Source organism: Schistocerca americana, chromosome X (assembly GCF_021461395.2).
Source record: "Schistocerca americana isolate TAMUIC-IGC-003095 chromosome X, iqSchAmer2.1, whole genome shotgun sequence".
In the NCBI taxonomy this organism is placed as follows: domain Eukaryota; kingdom Metazoa; phylum Arthropoda; class Insecta; order Orthoptera; family Acrididae; genus Schistocerca; species Schistocerca americana.
Window position 1 is genome coordinate 192,412,556 of NC_060130.1, and position 27,049 is coordinate 192,439,604.

A 27,049-nucleotide genomic window follows, 5' to 3' on the forward strand; every position below is an offset into this window, starting at 1 on the left:
CAATCAATCAATCAGCAAAATGCCTTTTCTGTCCCAAAAAACGGTGCACATGACTTTCAGAGGTGTCAAGATTTGCTTAGGCTTAACCTTTGTTGGGGATGAAGTGTGCCTCCATTCCATTGATTGCTGATTTGTTTCAGGGGTGTCTTACATTACCCAAGTTTCATTTCCCCCCCCATGACTATCTGAGAAAGAAAACCATCGATTTCTTCACTGTACTGTGTCAAAAACTGAAGTGCACTGCCCATCCATTGTTTTTTGTGTTTTTCAGCAAGAAATTTGGGTACCCAACATGAGCAAAGTTTCTGAAGTTTCAGTTTTTCAGTAACAATTTCATGAATTAGTGATAGTGAGATTTGCAGAACTTTCATAGCAAGGGCACTAAGTGTAAACTTATGGTTGTGCTTAATCTTCTCTTCAATTGTGTGAACCAGTTCATCGGTAACCACAGACGGGCGTTCACTCCATTCTTCATCGTGAACTTGATCACGTCCTTCATTTAACAGTCTGACCCATCTTCTAACCATTGAATCACTCATAGCATTTTGTCCATAAACCTCACAGATTTTCCAATGAATTTCCTTTGGTTTAACTTTCTTTGCATTTAGAAAATGAATCGCAGATCTGATTTCACACGTGACGGCATTTTCAATTATGGCTGACATTATAAAGAAGCACTACAAAGCACATGTCGGCAGTAGCAATTTGAAAATGGCTTACATGTCCTCTCATTGAGGCAGAGTAGCTGCCGCAGATAGAAATAGAAACAGAACTTAATTTGTGGACTACCCTCGTATTATTCAGTGTGGTCATTTAAAGATACAGAAGGGATGAAATTATCATGACTAGACTTTTGAAAATATATTTCTCATTTATCTGAAACAACTCTGTATCTTTATAGTAATTCTACTTTTTTAATAAAAATAAGGAAATGTGATTTTTGGATTATCTTAGAAGAGAATAATTTACAATAAGCACTGTAACTACTCACACCTCAAGTGGAGGGTCATTACTACAGTAGCACCGGCAATGCCTGAATGATAAATTCTGATTTAAAGACCCTGTAGTTAGGTCACTATTCCCATTTAATTCTGTTCTTTGATGTGGCCAGTATTCATGATCGCTGATAAGCTCGGCAATATTTACAGTTAACAGTGACTAAAATAGCTTTTTATGGATTTAAAATTTTTATTCAGTCATAGTCAGAGGAACAATACAATTCGTTTCTACATCTTATGTTCTCAAAGTCTCACACTATTTACTGACAACAGAAGTAAAATTATGCATCTTTCCATAGTATAGTTAACACCATAATCTTGAATTATGATGGAAATAAATTTTTTCAAGTCTCTGTTCCTTTTTACCTACATTTTAGCCCAAGAAATATTTTATACTTCAGCTAAAGCCAATGACTGATGTAGAAATATCTAGTAGGTGTTACACAAAATATATAACAGGAAAAACAAAAAGAGTCATTAAGATGAAAAGTTCACCTCATGCAGATCTTCTCAAAGAGTGGGTCTGCCTATCACATTTATGATGGATTTACTAATAACCTCATTTGTTTTACTTTTAGCCATCTGAGGGCCTATTAGTATTAAATTTTTAAAAATGAAAAAGTGATTTTTGATTAACAATCAATATTAGTCAGCAGAGAAAATAATATTTCAATAATTTACTTGAATTTGCAAGATGAGCACCAAACTTCTGCCTGATACATGATACCCACAGTTAACAAATGTTACAGTACAGATTTTAAACCAATACATAATAATAATCTTTCACACAAATAAGAAGATATAAGTAATGTCATTATGTTGAGTCATAATTAGAAAAACATGGCGTAAGAGCAAAAAATAAAAGAATTAGAAACTATCAAAGCAAGTTCATCCCCCCCCCCTCCCCCTTTCAATAGGCAATTACATTTTAAAATCAAAGGTTTACTGTCAGTCATGAATCACAGCAGTTTGACAGCCTCCAGATTATCATGGCTTTCCAAAGTTGCTAAGGCTGCATATGATATGATGTGTTATTTCTTCATTAATTTTCATTTTATTGACAATGAATCATTCTTTGATGTCAAATGTGATTGTCTGTATGAGACACTTGGAACACAGACACACACACACACACACACACACACACACACACACACACACACACACACACACTTAATAGGGAGCATGTCCACCGTTTTCACATGGATAACAGTGGTGAGGTGACACATAATGGCATGTAAGCAGTGAGGTCTTGGTAGGTCACTGTATGGAGCTGGCAATACACCTGGACACCCAAGGCACCCGATTTCCATAAATTCCAGGGGGGGGTGGGGGGGGGGGGGATGACCTCTGATGCCACATTCAATCAGGTTCAGATCTGGCTAATTGAGGTGGCCAGCACATCAATTGGAACTCACCACTGTGTTCCTTGAACCATTCTGTCACACTCATGGCCCTGTGATATATCACATTATCTTTTTGAAAAATGCCACTGCTGTCGGTAAACATGATTGTCATGAAGGGATACATGTGGTCTGATACCAATGTACGATACTCCTTATCTATCATGGCCTAGCGTAAGCTCCACTGGACCCGTGAGTGTCTACTTGAATGTTCCCCAAAGCATAATGGAGCCACTGCCAGCTTGTCTCCATTCCAAGTGAAGGTGTGAAGGAGATGTTCCACTGGAAGATGACAGATTTGCACCCACCCATTGGCATGATGATGATGGCATCGGGATTCAATGCTCTGCCACTGCACCAATGTACAGTGCCAATGGTCACTTGCTCTTTTCAATTGTAGTTGTTGATGTTGTGGTGTTAACATGGGCATATGCTTGGGTCATTGGCTGCAGAGGCCCACCATTACGAGTGTTCAGTGCACTGTGTGTTCAGACATACTTGTACTCTGCCTAGTATTTAAGACTGAGGATTGTTTTGCTACAGTTTACTGCCTGTTCTGTTTTACCAGTCTGCTCAGCCTACAACGTCCGACATCTGTTATGAGTGGCAGTCCCTCAACCCCATGACGTTTGGATGTGGTATCACCATGTGTTGAAGGCAATCACCACAGCACTTCTCAAATACCTGACAAGTTGTGGAGTTTCCAATATGCTCATGCTGAGCCTCGGGCCATTACCATCTGCCCTCACTGCCGTCAGTCAAACTCAGACTGCGCACCTTCCCCATTCTACACGCGCACACGCACACATGCACACACAGTGTGTGTGTGTGTGTGTGTGTGTGTGTGTGTAGCAGTCATTCCTCACAAGATGACACTGCTATTGATGGAAGGTTGGTGACCATAATGTTCTGTGCATGTCAACCAGTAACTTGCAATATCTCTGTAACACATGGTCAAATTACATTATCATGGCGAGTCCCAACAATTTAAAAAATTATATTATTTCTGACAAAAATCACTTACACAGAACGGACAGAAAGAAAGAAGTTAACTTGATTTCTTTATCATCACAGTAATTTCTTTTGTATGGTTGATATGGATATTGTGAAAAAGCTAAAATGTTTAAAAAAATGAGACCATACTAACTGATACCCATATGAAATGAAACAGAAAATCCATTTTTAAATATCCTTATCAGGGTACAACTCCTTATTTACCTTTTAACATGAAATGCCTTAGTCTGAATGGAAATCTCTAGCTAAATAATAACAAAGGCTCGCTGGAGGCCCATTATGCACACAGTAACTAGTACAAAATTGATACTAAAAACCAGTCATATCTGTAAATCACTTACATATAGCAGATCTGATATTCATTTACATGGCAGTACTGGCCAGAAACCAAATTCTTGTAACAACTTCCAGACTTATATTTGTACTGTTCATTTGCAGACAAACCACATTATGATTACAACAAAGTAATTTGGCACTCATAAGTGGCTGGAAGTAACTTGTCACTAAAAAAAGGAAAATAAAAAAAGCAGTCCTGCCTGAGTACAGGAGATACAACTTTACATTTAAGAGGCCTGGAGTAAATTATAATAGATACCTAGTTGGCAGACACTGAGAAATGACTACAAATGAAAAACAAGATCATCCTGAAATTAATCATGCAAGTTTTACCTAAGTGTTAATGAGGAACAGATGATGAAGAAGCAATATAAGAGGAAGAAGGTGGCGAGATAAACAGAATACCAAAGATACGATAGAAATTTTTCTTTCATATTAGGCAAAAGTGAGAATACGGAGGAACAATCAATGTCCTTGAAAGAAAAATGACTTATGTATTTCAGTTTCTTCATGGTTACTGATCTGTCAGATGACAACATTTTATTTCTCTGTCTCCTGAATCCTATTTTTCTTGAAATAATTTTAACAAAAAGGACAGTAGTGCCATGACATTTAAATAAACCATCATTGTGGAGAATTAAGAGAGCTTAAAACACTGCTCCACATAGTATATACACATTCTTTGACTTTTAGAACAAAGTTTTGATTTCACAGATAGAGGAGGAAAAATGACAGTTGTGTTGCAAGTAAACAAAGTTGTCATGACAACATCTGTTTTTACATCTGCAAATATTTTTTGTTGACAGTGATTTAGGACATTATACAGATCCAAACACACACACAGACACACACACACACACACACACACAACCCCAGTACCTCCAGCCCTTTCCCCCCCACTCGCACATGAAAGCCAAACATTAATCACATATTTCAACAAAAGCCATATGTACACAAATTGCAAACATTTTAAATAATTATAAAAGATATTTTATATATAATATTTTTGATGAACAAAAAAACTGTAAGATTAACATAATAACAATATATTAAGAATGAAATGAATATTAGAGTGAAGGAATAAAGAAGTTTACATTTATAGGATGCTGACGACTGTTTAACATTAAATACATATCTCATTACAATTTTTACATTTATTACTTCAGAACTCAGATCTCCAGAAGGAAATCTACGTAAACCTTGTAGTAGGGCACATTTCTGTTTTCCTGATGAACACTACTCTCACAAGTTGAAACTTTCTTCAGCATTGGTAGGTTCAACACCTCTGGTACTTCTATATCTTCAAGCTTGATTTTTGATGGATTAAAAGGAAATCTTACTGGGAACATGAATTTTGTGTCCATCAGCAATGTGGCCTGCAAGAGCAACAAGGTTATGCAAATAGTGATGAATAAAATACACAACATGAACCAGTGTACTTCCATAGCAAAACACTCATACACACACACACACACACACACACACACACACACACACACACACACACACACACGCTTCTGGAGGGGAGATGGTGTATTCCTTTACCACAATGAGCAGTTATGGGTACCAGGAAATGCTTGCGGCATGCAGCACCATATTGCACAACATCAATTCACAGCTAACATGTGGGAGGGTTTGGTCAGTGAGTGCTTCATTGAGCAGTACCTTTTACCATCCCACTTATTATCAGACTTTTCTGGAACAGGTTCTTCCCAGTTTGCTTGAAAATGCTACAGTAAATGTGACGCACAGCATGTGGTTCCAGCATAATGGGGTGCATGCTCATTTTGGATTGGATATTCATAGGTGTTTGAATAAGTCATTATTGCATTAATTGATTGGGCATGGTGGACCAGGTCACTCGATTTGAGTCTTGGTTTCTTTCTGGAGAGCCATGAAATCTCTCATGTATCGTAAGTTTGTGTAGTCTGAAATGGATCTCGTCACAAGAATATTCTTTGCAGGTGTTGCAATCAAAGAAACTCCTGGTGTGTTTGACCATGTCTGGCAGTCAATGCATACTTTGATTTCATCATTGTTGAATGCTAAAATTATACTTTTATACTTGATGCTTGCCAATCAAATGAAATAATGTGGAAACGAACTCATCAGTTGGCATGTTAATGATTTCATGAATGTATTCAAAAAGAGTATTGCCTAGGGGTCCTGAATAAACACAAAACATCTATGCCTTTTTGTAATACAAATATGTTATAATCACTAAATAGCACTTAACAGGAAACACTGTACATTAACTCCTCACATTGGTGAAGAGCCTTCACACTTTTTTTTATGTATTTGTTAAATCTTCTCAAAACATACCCAGCTGAGTTCAACTGCTTGAGTTTTAGTATTCCTATAGCTACATGTCAACTTTTGCAGCCCGTCCTTAACATATGATAATCACAATTTGTTTGCCCTGTATTTTTTACTCATTTGTTAAAATACTATGATAGTACAAACTCACTGTTAAATTATCATATCTGCGCTTGTTTGTAATGTACCACTCCACACATCACTTGTGTAGCTTGGTAAGACAGTTTATATTTCTTATGAACTACTAGTGAATGCAACTCCCACAAACATTTGTATTTATTAGGGCCATGTGGAAGGTCCAGGCAAAGCTTTGGCCTAGTTGTACACCATGGAGGTGTACGTGAATAGACCTCAAGTATATGGTGGTAAAGGCAAGGACTCCACTTCAGACAGAAGAGATCGGATGCAAACTGCACTTGTAAGCCCTGACCTGGGCTTCCAATGTGGGAATGAACCCCTGTACATGCCTAACCTTCAATGGAGGTACTCCGGGCTCCACCAGGAAGCTGGTCACTGGACTTGTGCTAAAAGCTCCCGTTGCTAGTTGAATGCCACGATAGTGTACTGGGTCGAGTAAATGCAATACTGAGGGCACCGGTGTACCATAAACAAGACTCCCATATTCAAGGCAGGATTGAGCAAGGTCTCTGTAGAGCTGCAGTAGCATAGATCGATCTGCATCCCAGTTGGTGTTCCTCAGGCAGCAGAAGGCTTTCAGGTGCTGCGAGCACTTCCATTTCAGCTGATGAAGATGAGGAAGCCACGTCAGTCGGGCATCAAAAACCAGTCTTAAGAATCTATATGTATCCTCTACAGTGAGTGGATCATCATTAAGTTAAAAGATCTGGATGAATGGTACGACACTGACAGAAGTGCAAGACGCACGACTTCGCGGCTGAAAACTGGAAGCACTGGGCTACAGCCCATGACTGCACCTTGTGGATGGCTCCCTGTAGGCGCCGCTTGTAAAACCAGTACTGGAGGAGGTCGTCTGCATACAGAGAAGGCGAGACCAACACCCGGCAGCTGCTTCTAGACAGTTAATAGCCACTAAAAATAGAGATACACTCAATACAGAGCCCTGCGGGATCCCATTCTCCTGGATGTGGGGGAACTATGGGAGGTGCCAACTTGGACACGGAAAGTACTGAACAATAGGAAATTTAGGATAAAAATCTGGAGCGGGCCCTGGAGACCTCACTCATATAATGCGGCAAGGATATGATGTCACCAGGTCATGTTGTAAGCTTTTCATAAATCAAAAAATTCGTCAACCAGATGTTGGTATCTGGAAAAGGCTGTTCAGATTACAGACTTGAGGGAAACAGGTTATCAGTGGAAGAGTGACCCTGGTGGAAATCGCCCTGGCATGGAGCCAGTACGCCACGTCACTCCAGAACCTAACACAAACGCTGATTTACCATACATTCTAACAGCTTACAAAGAACGTTGGTGAGGCTGATGGGCCGATACCTATCCATATCAAGCGGGATTTTACTGGATTTGAGCACTGGAATGATGGTGCTCTCCCACCATTGCGATGGAAAGATGCTATCGCACCAGATCTGGTTGAAGATGACAAGGAGATGTAGCTTGTAGTCAGACAAGATATGTTTGATCATGTAACTGCAGACCCGATCTCGTCCAGGAACTGTGTCAGGGCAATGTGCAAGGATGCAGAGGAGCTCCGACTTTGTAAATGGTGCATTATAAGGTTCATGGTGACATTGAGTGAACGAGAGGGCTTTCCTTTCCATCTACTGTTTGAGGGTGCAAAATGCTGGGGGATAATTCTCCGACATGGAGGTTGGGGCATAATGCTCAGCAAAGTGCTCGGAAATTGCATTTGTGTCAGTAGGTAAGTGCCATTGATGTTAATGCCAGTAACACCTGTCAGGGTCTGGTACCCACAAACACATCTGATCTTCATTCAGATTTGGGAAGGTGATATATGGCACCGAATAGTCGAGACATACCTCTCCCAACATGCCTGTTTCCATCTTTTTATTAGGTGGTAAACGTGGGCACAGAGCTGTTTTAAAAGCTATTAGGTGCTCTAGGGAAGGGTGCTGCTTATCTCGCTGTAGAGCTCGCTGACACTCTTTAATGGCCTCAGTGATTTCTGATTACCACCAAGGTATTGACTTTCACTGGGGGGGAACCCTAAAGAACAAGGGATTGTGTTTCTCGCCACAGGAATGATCATTATAGTGACCTGCTCAACTACCATCGATGGCATCTTGTGGGGAGATTCAGTGGTGACAGCAGAAGTGAAAGCTTCCCAGTCTGCCTTGTTTAAAACCCATCTTGTTGGACGTCCAGGAAGATGGGAAAGTGGTCACTACCACACAAGTCGTCGTGGGCTCTCCAGTGGACAGGTGGGACAAGTCCTGGGCTGCAGAAGGATAAATCAATGATCGAATAAGTGCCATGAGCCACACTGAAATGTGTGGTGGCCCCAGTATTTAAGAGGCAGAGGTCGAGTTGAAACAGAAATGTTTCGACATCTCTACCTTGGCCAGTAAGCACAGTGCCACCCCACTAGGGGATATGGCCATTAAAATCTCCCAAAAGTAGGAAAGGTTTAGGAAGTTGATGAATCAGTGCAGTCAATGTGTTCAGGGGTACTGCACCATCTGGAGGAAGATATATGTTGAAGACAGTTATTTCCTGCGTCGTCCTTTTCCTGACAGCCACAGCTTCAAGAGGGGTTTGAAGGGGCTCAGTTTCACTGCATATTGAGTTCAGGACATAGACACAAACTCTACCTGACACACTATAATAGGCACTACTGTTCTTGTAATATCCCGTATAGCCATGGAGGGCAGGGGCTCACATTGCCGGGAACCAAGATTCATGAAGCGCAGTGCAGAAAGCAGGTGTAAAGCTTAACAGTTGCCGTAGCTCAGCCAGGTTGTGGAAAAAACTGCAGCAATTCCACTGGAGGATGACGATATCGTGAGGTTGGGAAGGCATGAAGCATGCAAGGAGGCAGGTTACGCCTCAGGGTCACCTGCTGCCACCGATTGAGTATTTGTATCCATTCCTATTGTGGATGACATGTCAGTGAGATCCAGGTCCTTAAGGGATGGTGAGATATCCACCTCAACTGCAGGTGCATAATTGGTCTCTGGAGGGTCCTTTTTCTTAGCAAACTTCTTTGTTTGCTTGCCCTCTTGCTTCTCTTTATGGGCGCTGGGAGTACTTCTCTGAAGTAGTTTCAGGCACAGAGGAAGACCGAGAAGCCCTTCGTCCAGCAGCTTTTGGCTCCTTTAGCTACTGGTGTGTGTCCCCCCTGTGTCATTAGTAGAGACCTTGGGAGAGAGGGTACCAAAGGGCCCCTTCTGCATGAGAGGAGCTGGAGGAGGCTGTTGCTTCTCTGGCTGGAGAGAGGGGACTGATGTCCCCTGCATTTGGGGGGCCTTGCTCCCGAAGTAGGTACTATGGGAGGAACGAAAGGAGATTTTCCCCCTACCACCAAGGGGGCGGATGTATTCTGGTGGCCTGGAGGGCCCCCTGTTCGTGGCGCACAGAGTGTGGTATGGGTGGTACTTGTGATGGCAATTGTAATGTAGCAGCAGCACATGTGGAGATCAACCAAATGGGGTGTTATCGATCAAATTTACGTTTAGCCTCTTAGTAAGTCAACCGGTCCAAAGTCTTGTATTTCATGATTTTTAGCTCCTTTTGGAGTACTGTGCAGTCTGGTGAGCAGGGGGAGTGCTGGTCTCCACAGTTGATACACATGGTAGGGAGTGTCTGGATGCAGTGGATGTCTGCAGTCTTGTCATGTGGTGGTGGAAATGCAGTGGGAAGACGTGCCTGAATTTCCAGCATTAAAGGACTGCATAGGGGGAGGGATGTATGGTTTATCACCACAGTGGTAAACCATCACCTTGACCTTTTCAGGCAATGAATCACCCTCAAAGGCCAAGATGAAGGCACCAGTAGCAACCCTGTTGTCTTTGGGTCCCCTGTAAACGAACTAGATGAAATGAACACCCCACCAATCTAGATTGCCACGTAGCTCATCATCAGACCGCAAGAGTAGATCGCAATGGAAAATAATCCGCTGGACCATGTTGAGGCTTTTATGGGGAGTGATGGAAACTGGAATATCATGCAGCTGGTCACAAGCGAGTAACGCCAGGATTGGGCTGGGGTGCTGTCTAAATAAAGACTGCACCACTGCTCTTCTTGCACAGTGCTGTCACTTCCCCAGGCTTATCCTCAAGATGTTCAACAAAAAATTGAAGCTTCATAGGTAGAAAAGAGTCCCCGTCTATTCTGCTACAGACTAAATACCGAGGCGAATATGGCTCTCTTCTTTCTGCAGCCCACTGTTCCTCGCATGGTGTAGTGAGGGGGGGGAAACAATTTAGTGTCATATCTGTCAGCATTGTACTCGATCTTGCCCTTCGCAGAGATTGCTGGTGGCATATGGTCACCAGCGAGAGATGACTTAGTCAACTTCATTGCAGGTCATCTGCCCTGATGCCACCCTCTCCGATCAGGGGCTCTCCCCATAGGTGACACCCAGCCACAGCAAAGGCCACCTGGCATGATGACCATTGCTAGGAGTCCTGATGCTGCAGGAAGACAGGCATCTACTTCTTGGCATACATGGGGAGTTTACAGTTCAGGCATCAGCAGTGCAATCCCTGTGTTGTCAGGGGACTACTATCAAATGGGTACATGACAGCCCCACTACAACGGACTGGCTACCATGCTGGATAGTGGGTGCAGAGAAATACAATACTGTCATGGGGGCGAATGAGGACAGGAGACAACAGAAGCAAGTGACATACCCTGTAAAGTGTCCTCGCGCAAATACTTGAGTTGCAGGTGGATATGCAAAGCCATGACAAGAGGTTCAGGCGATCGAATCTAAGGGCACTATGGACAACTCTTGCACCATGTAAGGTGTCCTTCCCCATATGGCCTGCACTTCTGTGGAATTTGGAAAGTGGCAGGTCAAATCATAAAATGGGACCAGAACTTATAGCGCCAAAAAGTGTGAGATTCCATTTAGTCACCTATTACGACAGGCAGGGATACTTCAGTCCTATTCTAACCCCCGTTACCCGCAGGGGGATCTCTGAACAGTCAAAGGGACTGTGTCTGTGATACAATATCCACAGTCAACATCTATCTTTAGGAGTTCTGGGAACCGGGGTGATGCAAAATGTTTTTTGATGTTTGTATAATCAGAACCAGCCAAGACCAAACCTTGTTAAGACAAGTCTGTGCATTTCATCTGTGGGGTGGAGCAACTCATTGTGAGCTACATATAGTATTGTCAGGAACCAGATTGAAGCATTGTTATGCTACTAAATGTCTAGGTTCAAATCAGGTGAATCTGGTGGTAAAGACATCAACGTAAGGTAACTGTATTGCCTCCTAGATCACTACAGGATGTTTCCAGGCATGAGACATGGAAAGTTATGTTGGAAGATGCCATCACTGGCAGAAAGAAATCAAGCGTGAAGGAATGTAAATGGTCTACAACAGTGTCCATATACTCCATAGCTTTAATGTGTCTGATTATTTCTATACTTCCCACGAAAAACAAGGTGAATGTCCAACAGAGAATAAAACTACTCCAATTGGCCTGCATCCTGGCCTGTATATCCAGACACAATTACTGATCTTGTGTAACAAGAAATGTGATCCATCTAACTAAGCAAGACATTTACATTGATTCATGGCTTAATCTCCCTGATTCTGTGGCCACTGCGATCACAACTGGCAGTGTCATTGGGTCAACATGTGAACACACAAGGGTTGTCTGTTGTGGGGGCTTATTTTCAATAATGTGCACAAAACTATGCACCCCTTAACACTTCTGCCTGTTCAGCACTGTGTCATCAGATCTACCACTGAGCACTCCCTGTCTGCCTTTATAGAGCCGGCAAGTCTCTGACCTCCACATTCTATGATCAGCCATGGAGATTCAGCATCTCATCACCTACCAGTGCTTTCGCCATCCTTCAACCACCACTTTCTGTAGGTGCTCATAACAGTTGCATGTTATAGGTGACCTTGGGGTGGACAGTTGGCTATGATGTCAGGGTGGGAGACAGTGGGGAGTTCATGGTTGGTGAAGGACGAGAGAGAAGAGACTGTCAAAATTAATGTTTTGTTTTGCACTGTTACATTATCACTGTATCCATACTGGGAGATGGCCTTGCCCCGTTCTATGGGTGTCAGCAATGCATGAAGGTGAAGAGTAATCTTGCAGAGGTAGACAATCCTGCAAATGAGTCACTGCACCCAGGCAGCCTCTGCATGTGGCACAGAGGCATGTCCACTGCGGTGGTGAGAAACAGCTGCTGTGCATAGGTTGCAATTTGTTGCCTCGTTGCCATCATGACAGGAGTTGGGCTGCTGCTGGAGTGAGCCAGGAAGGTCTGCTGCACTGTGGTACTAAATCTGAAGCACAGACTCCATGTCATCTCCTTGTCTGCTATAGCCCTGTGCCCTTGTGGAACTGCTGCTTGAGAAAAACTGCTACAAAATTGATGACACTAATGGGAAAAAAGAATCGCAACCCCAAAAAATAATTGTATACTCTATAACTATTCATTTTCACTTTGTTACCTATCATGTTTGGTTGGTTACTTTGTTTAAAGGCAGGAGAAGGGACCAAACTATGAGGTCATCGGTCCCTTGTTCCTAATAACATAATGCCACAAGTGTGAGAATAAAACGGACGAAACATATAACACAAAACAGAAAGAAAGGAAAAGCCACAAGAATGAAGGGAAGGCAATGAACACTAAAAGGAACAAAAGAGGACAAGGAAACAACAGGGATGCTAGAAACAGAAGAGAGTAAAACATGAAAGCAGATTACAGTGGCTAGCCAACCACGAGAAAAAAAGGGAAAGCCAGTCACTCTGCAACACATTAAAACCTCCACCCTAAAAGCACTAGGGTGGAGGACACAAAGGGTCAAAGGACATGTACTGAAACCTAGATAGAAGTATAAAACCCACTCTCACAGATAAAACATAAAACTAAAGCTGCTGTGGAGGCATTGTTGACCAACACCAAAGTCAGGGTGCTGGGAAAGTTAAAAGTCTGCTGCAGAGTGGCTAAAAGTGGGCAGTCCAGCAAGAGGTGGACAACTGTCATTTAGGGGGCCACAGTGACACTGAGGTGGGTCCTCGCAGTGGAGTAACCATGCGTTAGCCACATATGGCCAATGCGGAGCTGGCAGAGGACAACTGATTCCCTGCGAGAGGCCTGCATGGAAGACTTCCACACATCCGTAGTGTCCTTAATGACATGCAGTTTGTTGTGCATGCTGTTATCCATTCTGTCTCCCAAAGCCGGAAAACCCTGTGGTGCAGGACAGAACGCAGGTCAGCTTTGGAGATGCCTACCTCCAGAAGCGGTTTCTGCATTGCCTGTTTGGCCAGCCTGTCAGCAACGATTCTGACGTATCCGGGTGTCCACACAAACACCACGGAATGGCGGGACTGTTCCAGAAGATAGATAGACTCCTGAACGGACGCTACCAGAGGGTGGCAAGGGTAGCACTGGTCGATAGCTTGTAAGCTGCTCAATGAGTCAGTTCACAGGAGAAATAACTCGCCACGGCATGAGTGGATGTACTCAAGAGCACGAGATATGGCCATCAGCTCTGAAGTGAAAACACTGCAGTCAACTGGCAAGGAGTGCTGCTCAGCATGTCCTCCATGAACATATGCGAAGCCTACATGACCACCAGCCATTGGGCCATCGGTGTAAACCGCTTCAGAGCCCCGGGACACGTCAAGAATTGAGAGGAAAGTGACAGTCGAGAGTGGCAAGGTTAACGGAGTCCTTAGGGCCATGCAAAAGGTCCAGACGAAGCTGCAGCCAAGGTGTACACCATGGAGGCGTACGTGAACAGACCGCAACTAGAGCTGGTAAAGGGAAGGACTCCAGTTTGGAGAGAAGGGACCGCACGCAAACCACAATCATTAGCCCTGATCTGGGCCGCCGATGCGGGAGATGGACTGCCGCGGGCAGGAAAAGGAGATGGTAATTCGGATGCTCAGGGTAACTACGAGCAGTTGCGCACGTCCGATCTACAGTGGAGGGCACCAGCCTCCACCAGGAAACTGGTCACTGGACTCGTACTAAAAGCTCCTGTCGATAATAAAATCCCACAGTGGTGCACAGGGTCGAGTAAATGCAATGTTGAAGGCGCTGCTTAACCATAAACCACACTCCCATAGTCAATTTAGGATTGGACAAGGGCTCTGTAGAGCTGCAGCAGTGTCGAGCGATCTGCACCCAAATTGGTGTTGCTCAGGCAACGGAGGGCATTGAGGTGCTGCCAGCACTTCTGCTTAAAGCTGACAAAGATGAGGGAGCCAAGTCAATCGAGCGTCGAAAAAAGTCCTAGGAATTGATATGTGTCTACTACAGTGAGTGGATCGTCATTAAGGTAAAGTGCGGGTTCCAGATGAACAGTACGACGCCGACAGAAGTGCATGACACACGACTTTGTGGCTGAAAACTTGAAGCCATGGGCTAGAGCCTATGACTGCACCTTGTGGATGGCTCCCTATATGTGCCGCTCGGCAACAACAGTACTTCTGCAGCAGTACGAAATGCAGAAGTCGTCTGCAAACAGAGAAGGTGAGACAGAGGGCCCAACAGCTGCTGCTAGACCGTAAATCCCCACTAAAAATAGAGAGACACTCAATACAGAGCCCTGAGGGACTCCATTCTCCTGGATATGGATGGAACTATTGAGATGCACCAGCTTGGACATGGAAAGTACGGAGCGACAGGAAGTTTTGGATAAAAATCAGGAGTGGTCCATGGAGACCCCACTCATACAATGTAGCAAGGATATGATGTCGCCAAGTCATGTCTTATGCTTTATGTAAGTCAAAAAAAGACGGCAATCGGGTGTTGCTGTCAAGAAAAGGCTGTTCAGATGGCAGAATCTATGGACACAAGATTATCAGTGGTAGAGTGACCCTGGTGAAGGCCGCCCTGACATGGAGCCAGCAAGCCACGTGACTCGAGGACCCAGCCCAAATGCCGACATACCAGACATTCCAGCAGCTTACAAAGAACATTGGTGGGGCTGATGGGCCGATAGCTATCCACATCGAGCGGGTTTTTACCGGTTTTGAGTACCGGAATGATGGTGCTCTTCCGCCATTGCGATGGAAAGATGCCATAGCACCAGAGCTGGTTGACGATGACGAGAAGATGTCACTTGTAGGCAGATCAGAGATGTTTAATTATCTAGATGTGGATGTGATCAGGCCCAGGAGCTGTGTCAGGGCAATGTACAAGGGCACTGAGGAGCTCCCACTCTGTAAATGGGGCGTTATAGGATTCACTGCAGCATGTAGTGAATGAGAGGATATTCTCTTCCAGCCGCTGTTTAAGTGTGCGAAAGGCTGCAGGGTAATTCTCCAACGCAAAGTGCAGGTCAAAGTGCAGGCCAAAGTGCAGGCCAAAGTGCAGGCCAAAGTGCTCGGCAAAGTGCTCGGCAAAGTGCAGGCCAAAGTGCAGGCCAAAGTGCAGGTCAAAGTGCAGGTCAAAGTGCAGGTCAAAGTGCAGGTAAAAGTGCAGGTCAAAGTGCAGGTCAAAGTGCGTGGCAAAGTGCTCGGCAAAGTGCAGGTCAAAGTGCAGGCCAAAGTGCAGGCCAAAGTGCAGGTCAAAGTGCTCAGCAAAGTGCAGGTCAAAGTGCTCGGCAAAGTGCAGGTCAAAGTGCTCGGCAAAGTGCAGGTCAAAGTGCAGGTCAAAGTGCTCGGCAAAGTGCTCGGCAATTGCTTTTGCGTCGGTACATAACTCGCCATATACGGTAACACCAGGGACAGCTTTTGGGGCCTGGTACCTGAAAAGACGTTTGATCTTTGCCCAGACTTGCGAAGGTGCCATGTGGCACCCAGTGGTGGAGACTTATCTCTCCAAACACTCCTTCTTCCGTTGTTTGATAAGGTAGTGAACATGGGCACGGAGCCGTTTAAAAGGTATGAGGTGCTCCAGGGAAGGGTGCCGCTTATTCTGCTGTAGAACTCGCTGATGCTCCTAAATTGCTTCAGCGACTTCCGGCGACCACCAAGCGACTGCCTTACGCCTCAGGCAGCCTGAAGAGCGAGGGATCGCGTTTCCTGCCGCAGAAACAATTGTGCTAGTCACCTGCTCAACCATCACATCGATGTGACCATGTGGGGGAGCTTCAGCGGTGACGGCAGAGCTGAAAGTTCGCCAGTCCACCTTTTTCAAAGCCCATCTGGGCAGGCGTCCTTGTGCCTGACGCTGGGGAAGTGGTCATTATCACACAGGTCGTCATGTGCTATTCAGTGGATAGATAGGAGAAGTCCTGTGGTGCAAATTGATAAATCAATGGCCGAGTAACTACCATGAGCCACATTGAAATGTGTGGCGGCCCCATTATTTAAGAGGCAGATGTCGAATTGCGACAGTAAAGTTTCGACATCTCTGCCTCAGCCAGTAAGCATGGTACCACCCCGCAAGGGGTTATGGACATTAAAATCTCCCAGAAGTAGGAAAGGTTTAGGGAGTTGATCAATTAGTGCAGCTAATTCATTCAGGGGCACTGCACCATCCAGAGGAAGATATACATTGCAGACAGTTATTTCGTGTGTCGTCCTTATTCTGACAACCACAGCTTCAAGAGGGGTTTGAAGGAGCACATGTTCACTACAGACTGAGTTTAGGACACAAACGCAAACTCCACCTGACACACTATTATCGTTGCTATGGTTCTGTAATATCCCTTATAGCCGCAGAGGGCAGGGGTTCGCATTGCTGGGAACCAGGTTTCCTGGAGGGTAATGCAGATAGCAGGTGTAAAGCTTAACAGTTGCCGTAGCTCAGCCAGGCGGTGGAAAAACAAGCCGTAGTTCAACTTGAGGATGACATCGTGAGACTGGGAAGACATGGAACATTCACTGAGGCAGTTTACGCCTCAGAGTCACCTGCTGCCTCTGATTTATTGCCTGAGCAGTCTATATCCATTGTGTCTGAGGGTCTGGTGAGATCTAGGTCCTCAGCAGACGCCAGAATCTCCACCTCATCGTCAGAGGCAGAGCTTGTAGGTAGCAGTGGTGTGGGTGCCACTGAAATTTCCTTCGTCTTAGGGGTTTTCTTTTTGGATTTCTCTCGCTGCTCCTTGGGTTTCCCTGGCTGGGAGGACTTCATTGGCTCAGTCTCTGGGACTGATGATGAGCGTGAAGCCCTACAACCAGCTGCTTTTGGGCTCTTCAGCCACTGCCGGGCGTCATCTTTCCCACTAGAAGAAACCTGGGAAGGGAGTGACCCAAGGGACCCCTTCCTAGCCAGAGAAGCTGAAGAAGACTTGTGCTTCTCTGGCTTAGAAGTGGGGACGGACGTTCCCGATGGTTGGTGGAGTGTTGCTCCCAAAGTAGGTGGTGCAGGAGCAACAGGGAGGGAAACGCCCCCACCATCAACGGGGCAGGTGTAGTCTTCTGGCTCTGAGAGGTGACTGGGGTTGGAGGAGCTGATGGTGCCAGAACTGTTGTAGCGGTGGTGTAAGACGATGTCATACACGCAGCATGCAAGCGTTCAAATTTTCTCTTAGCCTCAGTGTAGGTCAGTCTGTCCAGGGTCTTGTACTCCATGATTTTCCTTTTTTTCTGGAGAATCCTGCAGTCAGGCGAGCAAGGTGAATGGTGCTCTCCACAGTTGACACAGATGGGAGGTGGGGCACACGGAGTATTGGGATGTAATGGGCGTCTGCAATCTCAGCACGTGACGCTGGAAATACAGCGGGAAGACATATGGCCGAACTTCCAGCACTTAAAGCACCACATCAGCGGAGTGATATAGGGCTTTACATCACACCATTAGACCATCACCTTGGCCTTCTTGGGCAAGGTATCACCGTCAAAGGCCAAGATGAAGGCACCGGTGGCAACCTGATTATCCTTCGGACCCCAGTGGACACACTGGATGAAATGTACAGCTCGCCGCTCTAAATTGGCACGCAGCTCATTGTCGGACTGCACAAGAAGTTATCTGTGATATATGATACCCTGGACCATATGTAAGCTCTTGTGGGGCATGATGGTTGCAGAAACATCCCCCAGCTTGTCACAAGCAAGTAACTCCTGTGATTGGACAGAGAATGCGGTTTTGATCAAGACTGACCCAGATCTCATTTTGGACAAGCCCTCCACCTCCATGAACTTGTCCTCTAAATGCTCAACAAAAAAGTGAGGATTCATCGTCATGAAAGATTCCCCATCAGCTCTTGAACATTCAAGGTACTGGGGTGAATAAGATCCGTCGCCATCCTTAGCCTGACGTTTCTCCCATGGTGTGGCCAGGGAGGATAACGATTCTTATTCATAATTCTGTGCGTTGAATTGAGCTTGTGATCGCTTAGAGGCTGCTAGTGTTTCACCACCAGCAAGAGATGATGGACTACGCTTCATCGCTTGTCATTCACCCAGATGCCACCAACTCCGACCAGGGACCTTCCCCACGGGTGCCACCCAGCTGCAGTAAAGGCCACCTGGCAGGATGGCCATTGCTGGGAGACCTGATGCCCCAGGAGGATGGGCATCTACCACTTGGCATACATGTGGAGTTAATGGCACAGGCATCAGCAGAGCGGTCCCTGTGTGGTCAGGGGCTACAACCAACAGGGTACATGGCAGCCCCACCATAACGGACTGGCTACTGTGCTGGATATCAGGTGCCAAGAAGTCAACACAGACATTGACACTGCATAGTGCATGGTGGAACTCACACCCAGGAATTTGTCCTCACCCAAGAGATGGAGAATGGGCAGGACTGCAATGCGACAACAAGAAAGTGGGCTAAAGATCTCAATGCATGATGGACACGATGTACCTTGTAAGACACCCTTCACCAATTGGCTCGCTCTTCAGGAAAATTTTTGAGAATGGAGGTCAAACCATACAGGGGACCATCACATAAAGGCCGAAATGTGTGAAACTCTTTTTAGTCACTTCGTATGCCAGGCAGAAATACCTCAGACCTATTCTAACCCCCATACCTGCAGGGGGGGGGGGGGGGGGGGGTATACATGTTTGTTATCTTGATATGGGTCTTATATTTTGGGAAATACCATTTTGACTATCTGCATAATTTGAAAATGTATCCCAAGCCAAAACTTGTCAATGAGTAAATGAAAGTGAAATTTTCAGCCTTGTCTGTTTTTCCATTGTATTGAATATTTGCTTCATTCTTCTGTCCCAGCTCATATGTATGTACATATTCACCTTGCATATACTGTTGGCATAATCCGCTATGGCTTGTCAATGCCTCCTTGTAACAGTACTCAATCATTCCTGAAAGAACATTGCACAGCTCTGCTTCTTGTACCTCTTGAGAAGCCCCTAGTTTATCTGCTCAAACATTTATGATTTCTTAGTGCCTTTGTATATCCCACAGTAGTTTTCAGTTCTTCCACTAGATGTAATTTTGACACCAACAACAACTGAACATTGGACTAATCACCAATACCTGCTGACATCATTGGGTTCTCAACAAATACCACCACGTCCTCAGATGACCTTCCAGGAAAAGGAGGAGGGGGGGGGGGGGCGTGCAGCAGCTGATCTATTACTTGGTCTGGTGCCTGGAGCAATGCCATTTCCTCATCCTTAACTGCAGTTTGCCCCCATTACTGTTTTATCTGCTGACAACTGTATTATCTTTTCTTTCAAAAAAAATGAACTGCCTTAAGCTCCAAACTGCACCATGTGTGACTGCCATTGCAACACCTTTACTCATCATCCACACACAATACACAAAGTATAAATATGCAACAGTTCACAACCTGAAAAAATAAATAAATTACAAACTACACCTTATCATTAACACTACACTCCATATACAGCCTTGCAACATGGCCATATTGTAGGACGTAAAGCAAGTTACATATACTCACTCAGCCCACACTGCAGAATTCCCGAGCAGATTACTTTGTGAATATCTAACATGCTCCATATACTGAGCCTTACCATTGTCCTGAAACTCAGACACATTATCCAGTTGCTCTGACCTAAAACAAATAACTTCAAGTTATGGTGATAGTTACTGCTAGATCCCATGTCTGTCACACACAACAAAGATAACCAATAGTTCTCTCACTCCCCCTACTGTGCTGACACTGTAGGCAGTGGTCCAGACATCGTGCTGCTTGGACAATGCACCATCTGGTGCCTACTGGAGACGCCACCAATTCTGGTGCCAATTATGGCCAAGCCTGAGATGGAGGGGCTACTACAATGTAAGGATGGCAGACAGCAAATGGTTGAGGCAAGGTAGCAGGCTGGTGAAGGTTCAGAAAGAGGTGGCTGCCAAAATTAATATTTTATTTTGCACTATTACGTTAGCACTGCATCAGTGCAAGGAGGCGACCATGCCCTCACTTCATGGGAAGAGGGCATCTGGTCAGCAGGATGACAGCAAGCAATTGGCCAGCTGGCTGCAACCCACTCACACACAGCTATGCTGACACCTGCAGTTGGTGCTTGGCATATGACTGTCACAAGAGCCACAAACAACAGGTGTCAGTGGTGAATGAAGGCGAACAGGAATCTTGCAGAGGTAGCCAATGAGTGACCACGCCCAAGTGGCTGCTGCTTGCAGGGACCAATTGCTCCCGGGACAAGAGTCCAGCTGCTGCACACTGTACAACAATCTGTGCAACTACAGTGACATTATTTTTCTGCCGTGGAATATGCCTCTCTAGTGTGAAAGAGCAATGGGTACAGGGCACAATGAAACCTTTAGGCTGACTCAATGCAATAAATTTTATTACCCAGCTGGAATAGTGCCATCCTTTCTACACAAAAAGGGGTAAAGGGGTGGGGTAGATGGGGGTAGGGCGAGAGGAAGGGGCAGGGGGAGGGGGAGGGGGAGGGCGAGAGAAAGGGGGAGGGGGAGGGCGAGGGAAAGGGGGAGGGAGAGGGGGAGGGGGAGAGTTGGGCAGATCATGTAACCATTGTGGGGGCATACCCCTCGTACTCAATAGCTGAAGTACAGGACTAGTTTCCTATGATATTCCAAGATTCCTGCTGCAACACCTGTGAAGGCAAGTTTTTAACTACAGAAGGAGAAACCACTCTGGACCACAGGAGGGCTGCCACTGAAGAGGAGACAGACTTCAAGAATACAGTCTCCAGTGTTACCCAGCAGCAGTTTTTGGTTATACGGATATGCATTTTCAGACTGCTTTTATTTTGCTGATTGCTTTGTTTCATGGTAAATATTTTTTCTTCCTGAAGGCTTATTCTTCCCCTCCCTGCTCCTGTAGAATTCTTACCCATACATATCTATAGGTACTAAGGTGCTGCAAAACTTTTTTTTGTCTTTTGGTAACGATAAACTAGCACTGCAATTTAACAGCTATGGTACTGCAGAGACTGTTAGACACCATATCATTCTTTCTAAATCTTGAATATTTATTAGGTACTTACCATCTGCAAAGGGTAAACAGTTAGATGGGATTGAATATGGATATATGGCATTCACAACTAAGTATATAATAAACAAAAAATAGTCTAAACCCATGTAGCTAACAAAATTTCAGCTGTCATCCTTAGGGAATTGATTGGATGTCGTATCATTCAACCATCTTGCTGATCAGTGATATCACACACAAAATACTAGATAGTGAGTAATGGTATAGGTCAGGGAGAAACTGTGGGAGATGTCACTGTCAAAGCTATCGAGGTGGTCAGTCAGAAAATGGAACACTACTCTCAAAGAGCTCTCCAGGACTAATTAATTTTTCATTGGACTACAAAAACATCATACTGCTGAGAGGAATTAAAATGAAGAAGGCTAATTGTGGTACCTTTGTCAGTGTAGAAAATGCAACACATTACATGGTTTATAGACGTCTAACAATTTCTCTAAAAGGTTCAGTAGTTATGAAACATTGCAAGAGCAGCAATTTGCTCTCATTTCTCCATACCTGTTTCTGAGGTTCACTTCTTTCCAGGAGCTTGGCCTGTATTCTACAAATAAAGCTGACAGGAACACATTCTTCAGATTCATCAATGGTTGTATACAGATTGAGTATTTTGATTATCTGAAAAACATGTGTAGCAGTTAGATCCATACAAAATAAAATGCAGTAATAACTACAGCAGAAATATTCATTAAATTAATAGCTGTACTACTACTACTGCTGCAACATTACATTTGTAAGGATGTCAACTTTCTCCTAACTTCAGTATCTGATAAAATGGAGACAGACAAAACTGTTCCTCAAAGAAGAATTTCAGAAGGAAGAATTAATTGTACATACAAATAGTACATAATTCAGAGACAACAGCTGATACTCATTAGGACTTCAAGCACATAAAATTCTGATGATATTCTGTCTGCAAGTATCATGTCACCATATCTGATATAACGAATGCCAACACATTTGTGTTCTCACACTGACAATGGCAGATATCGTTAGCCATGAAAGCCCCATGCCTTTGTTGCAGGAGGAGACAATTCCATTTACTTATATAGATGGATGCCTGCAGTGTTGTGTATGTCGTGAAGTATTTAATTTTGCCAATATGTATACCATACAACATGACTGTACGAAGACATCCTGAAAAGCAATGCCTCTGAATTTTCTACACGAAAACTCTAAGATTCCTAAATAAAACAAATATTCTTAGCAGTCTGTATCTCTATTCTCAGTATAGTAATCCTGGTAACACATTTCTCCCTGAGACGACAATTTCTTGGTACAGTCATTGCAGAATATTTGACCTGCTTGATGGACCCAGAACCTCACCTCGGCTTGCACCTCTTTTTCATTGTCAAAGTAACATATTTGAAGGTGTTCTTTAAGTTTTGGAAAAATGAAAATTTGATTGTGCCAAGTTGGAATTGTATGGAGGATGATCGATGACAGTGAAACAAAGGTGGATGATTGTTGCAGATGACACAATGCTAATTTGTGATCTACCTTTGTCATACTAAAGGAGCAGCATGTGTGGACAAACTCTTCTAACCCAGAATCTGATTTTAGCATGCTGTTTCTAATCCACTGACATAGTTACATTACTCACCACCATGTTACATGCTACAATTCAGAGACCTCTCATTGCAGAGGGCTGTAAATATATATAAATGAAGAATAAAGATGTAGAATGTTAATAACATGTGCTTTATTTAAAATGCATTAAGAATTTATGTATAAAAAAACTTGGAGGCATAAATTTTCAGCACACCCTTGTACATGCTCCCACGCAGGGCATTAGGAGCAGATAGTGGGCAAAATACTCAGAGATCTAACAGACTTAAAAGCAAAATATCAAGAGGGTTACATCTGAAAAAAAAAAAGTTTATTGTAGCAATAAGTCTGGTAGCAGATGCATAATATTTGTCTCGAAAGGAGTTACAGAGATTTTAAGGAGTTTCCCTTCCCAACAAATTGCAACTCGCTGGAACTTGGACATGGCAACCATGGCAGGAGAATGATATGGATGCAAAGTATGAGGACATACCTAACCACACCACAGTTAGCTTGATTGGTAATTTCTTGTTAATTACTTTCACATTTGTGAGCAAGCTTTTCCATTTGCGAAAGTGATAGGGAAAGAAGTGTAATATCTGAAAGATTTAAAATGTTTATCAGAGCTAGCATTCCTGGCAGACATGAAAATATATCTGAACAATTTAAAATGTTACTGCAATGGATGGAGAATTAAATGGTTGATGTGCAAAACAAAATCTGAGTGTTCTTGGAAAAGCTATGTTTGAGACACAAATGAGAAACTGCAATTTAACATTTTTGGGTCACCTGGCTTCTTTAAGATTACTAGTTTTACTGATTACCAAGTCAAGATAAACCAGTTAAGCATGTCTTTAAAAAGGGACTGCAGGAGCTCAATATTTTGGAAATGGAAATTAAATTATTCAACAATCCTTTCCTGGTTTCATTCCATGATCTGTCACCACTACCAAAGTTAAAATATGTGAATCTTGTATTTCTAACTTCAATGGAAGAAAGATACCACAGCACACTGACTTTGTCCTAGTGGGATTTTTCATTACAGCAAAAATGTTTCACAACCTATACAAAAATATGGTCATGATCATGTGCATGTTTGGGTATATATATACTAATGTTATCACTTTTTTTGTTCATAGCAAGAGTAAAAAGCAAAGAAGGGAGTTTTCTTTACGAGGTTACAATGAATCTTCCACAGTAACACTGCAAACACTTTGATTCTCAATATTTCCTCTTAATATGGAAAAACGTCAAACTTCAGAAGCCTAATGAACATATTACATACTATTAATAGAGTTCCTTATTATTTACTTCCTTTGTTTCCTGCATTTTTTAGTTAATGTAACACTCCAAATTTGTTGTTGGCAATAACATAATGTGCACCAGTTATAGTTGTCAGATTACAAGGTGCTGCTGTGCAGGCTAATTCAATTCCTCACTGACACCAACACTGGTTGGAGCAATCCACAAATTATTACAAGCACATAAGTTGGAACAACCTGTTCTAGCTGCAGAGAATTACATCATCAGTTGCTGTATAATATACATATGAAGCACCAAGAAATGCTAATTACTTTAATGAAAAAACAACTGTAGCTCACAAGTCTTTATAAATATGTTTCTTCCTAACCCATATGGTATATAAACCAGTCTTTAACATGAGTGGATGCATTACTATGTAAGAACCATCACAGTGAGCAATCTAATCATGTGCAAAATTTATTAAATCAGTTATAACTGACACGAATTTGAAACAATGATACAGTTAATTTTGAATACATGCCTGCAACATTGAAAGTTTATCACACATATTGCATACATGCTGAACATCTTCATCCAGCTTACGAGCCTGTAGCAAGTGGGCAGCCTGAATTATGGGCTGTAATGTGGTTGGCACATCAGTATACTGGAACAAATGCGATAATTAACCATTTGAAACACTGAATTTTGCTGCATTTAAAATAATTAAGAGAACACAAAGTACTATGTTTTGGTCTGTATTGAACAGCAGAATTGAATAGACATCCACAAAAGAAATCTCAATTCTTCAGTTTACCAAATGTGGGCACTGATATAATCAAGTTATGTGTCATAAGTGGACTTCTGCTGGTGATCATCTGAAGTACCATTTTATGTAAAAACTAGTGGAATACTGGTAAAAAAGATCTATGTAGATTCCCATTTCCTTTCAAATTTTAATGCTCTGTTGATAGTACAGCCAGGAAAGGGAGGAACACTTGTGATAATGTGAAAGGGTCAAAAAAGAAATCAGTGGTGAGGAGTAGAAAATTTAGGACTGGTCCTGTATGAAATTCCATGAACAAACACAGATGAATGATTTTAGTGTCACATGGACATCTTTGATTATTATTCACAAAAAAGGGGAGCACTCTACAACACAAATGCAGAGTGGGGTTCCTACAAATGATAGCTTTTCTCCTATCAAACTCTATTCCCTGCAGGAGTACGCAGATCCACTTCACTGCATTATTAAATCACTTAACTCAGTCACAAATGGGAAACTGGGATGGCTGGTGCAGTTATTCCTACTCACTGAAATGAATGGCTACAGATGACAGTGATAGACCACCAATATGTTAGAAATATCAATAAACTGCCAAAACAATACTGATATTCATACATTGCTACTGTACCACCGATATTTTTCTCACTATACTGGCCTTTCATAATTATATTTGATACACATTTTTACTGGATACTGAATTAAATAATCACTGTTTTTCAGGTATCCCTGTTAGAGGGACTCTGTAAAATGAAGACTCATTAAGTACTGTCAATACCAGATTGATATGACACATAATAAAGAAGATTAGAGATTGTTACATTCATAAAATGACCAGTAAATATCAATGTGCAAAGCATGGTGTGCTCTGAAACATTTGTGCTTGCATCAGTGTTGTACTATGTTGTTGGATCTTTCTTAATCTGTGTTACAGAGCAGACAAACTTTCAATCTCCATGTCCTTTGGTGGGGTGCAGCTGTCCAACATGTCACCTACTCATACTTTCACTGCCCTTCAACCACTTTCCATGGATACTGAGAACAGTAGCACACAAAGAGCTAACCAGCTTAGGTTTCAAGTCATAATAACTGCCATTTGTAGTAGTAGTATTAGTAGTAGTAGTAGTAGCAGCAGCAGCAGCAGCAGCAGCAGCAGCAGCAGATTTATTCATCCGTAGATCTCTTATTACAAGGATATTGGACATGTAAAAGTATTTACAAGTTTAGAACAATTTAAAATAAGCTAATTAGTAGACACACACATTTCCAGACTTCTAGTTAGAGACAACCATTAGATTTACTCCTGGTATAGAATACTTTTTTTAACAAATAATTTGTTAAATAATGTAATGCCACACTGTTCAGTCATATCTCACTATCAGTCACTGCACATGGGCCATTTTCTGTACCGCAACTTCCCATTTGCTATCCTGAAAAACTGAATCAGCATTCCTCCATAAAGAGTGAGATGTTGAGCTCAGAAAGAGGAAGAGACGTTACTATTGTGCCATGCATAGCTTGGGGGTAAGTATTTCTAGAAAGGAAAAGAGAAGGAAAAAAACTAAGTGAAGGAGTTATGTGGAATGTGGAATGTTGTATGTTTTATCATCATCATCAGCATCATCATCATCATCATCATCATTTATTTATTTATTTATTTGTATAACTTTTTTTTATCAAACCCCTACTCTGTTTTAGCTAAGTAATCCTTCAATGTATAAAATATATTGTATAACAGGCACTTTTAGCTGTCTTTTTAAAGAAGTGTATATCTGCAATTTCTTTAATCTCTTTTGGTAATTTATTGTACAGTTTTATTCCTTGGTAGAAAGTGCTGTTTTGAGTTTTATGTTTTTTTTTTTTCTTGGTAAATGTAAGTTGAGTCTATCTATCTCTTGTTGCATGGCCATGGACAGAGCTGTTTGTGCAGTAATTACCAATGTTATTTTTGATGT

The 27,049-nt window shown here is 43.0% G+C and overlaps 1 protein-coding gene across 1 annotated transcript in view; it reads right to left on the bottom strand.

Moving 5' to 3' along the window:
• Positions 1 to 4,902: 4,902 nt before the first annotated feature.
• The window catches only part of LOC124555903 (unconventional myosin-Vb-like), a 143,466-nt gene continuing 121,319 nt past the window's right edge, over positions 4,903 to 27,049 (bottom strand). Inside the window, exons 10-11 of the mRNA XM_047129961.1 lie at positions 22,025 to 22,141; positions 4,903 to 5,127 (exon numbers count right to left, since the gene is read on the bottom strand). Coding sequence (XP_046985917.1) covers positions 4,921 to 5,127; positions 22,025 to 22,141 — 324 coding nt within the window. The 3' untranslated portion in view covers positions 4,903 to 4,920. The remainder of the gene's footprint in view (positions 5,128 to 22,024; positions 22,142 to 27,049) is intronic.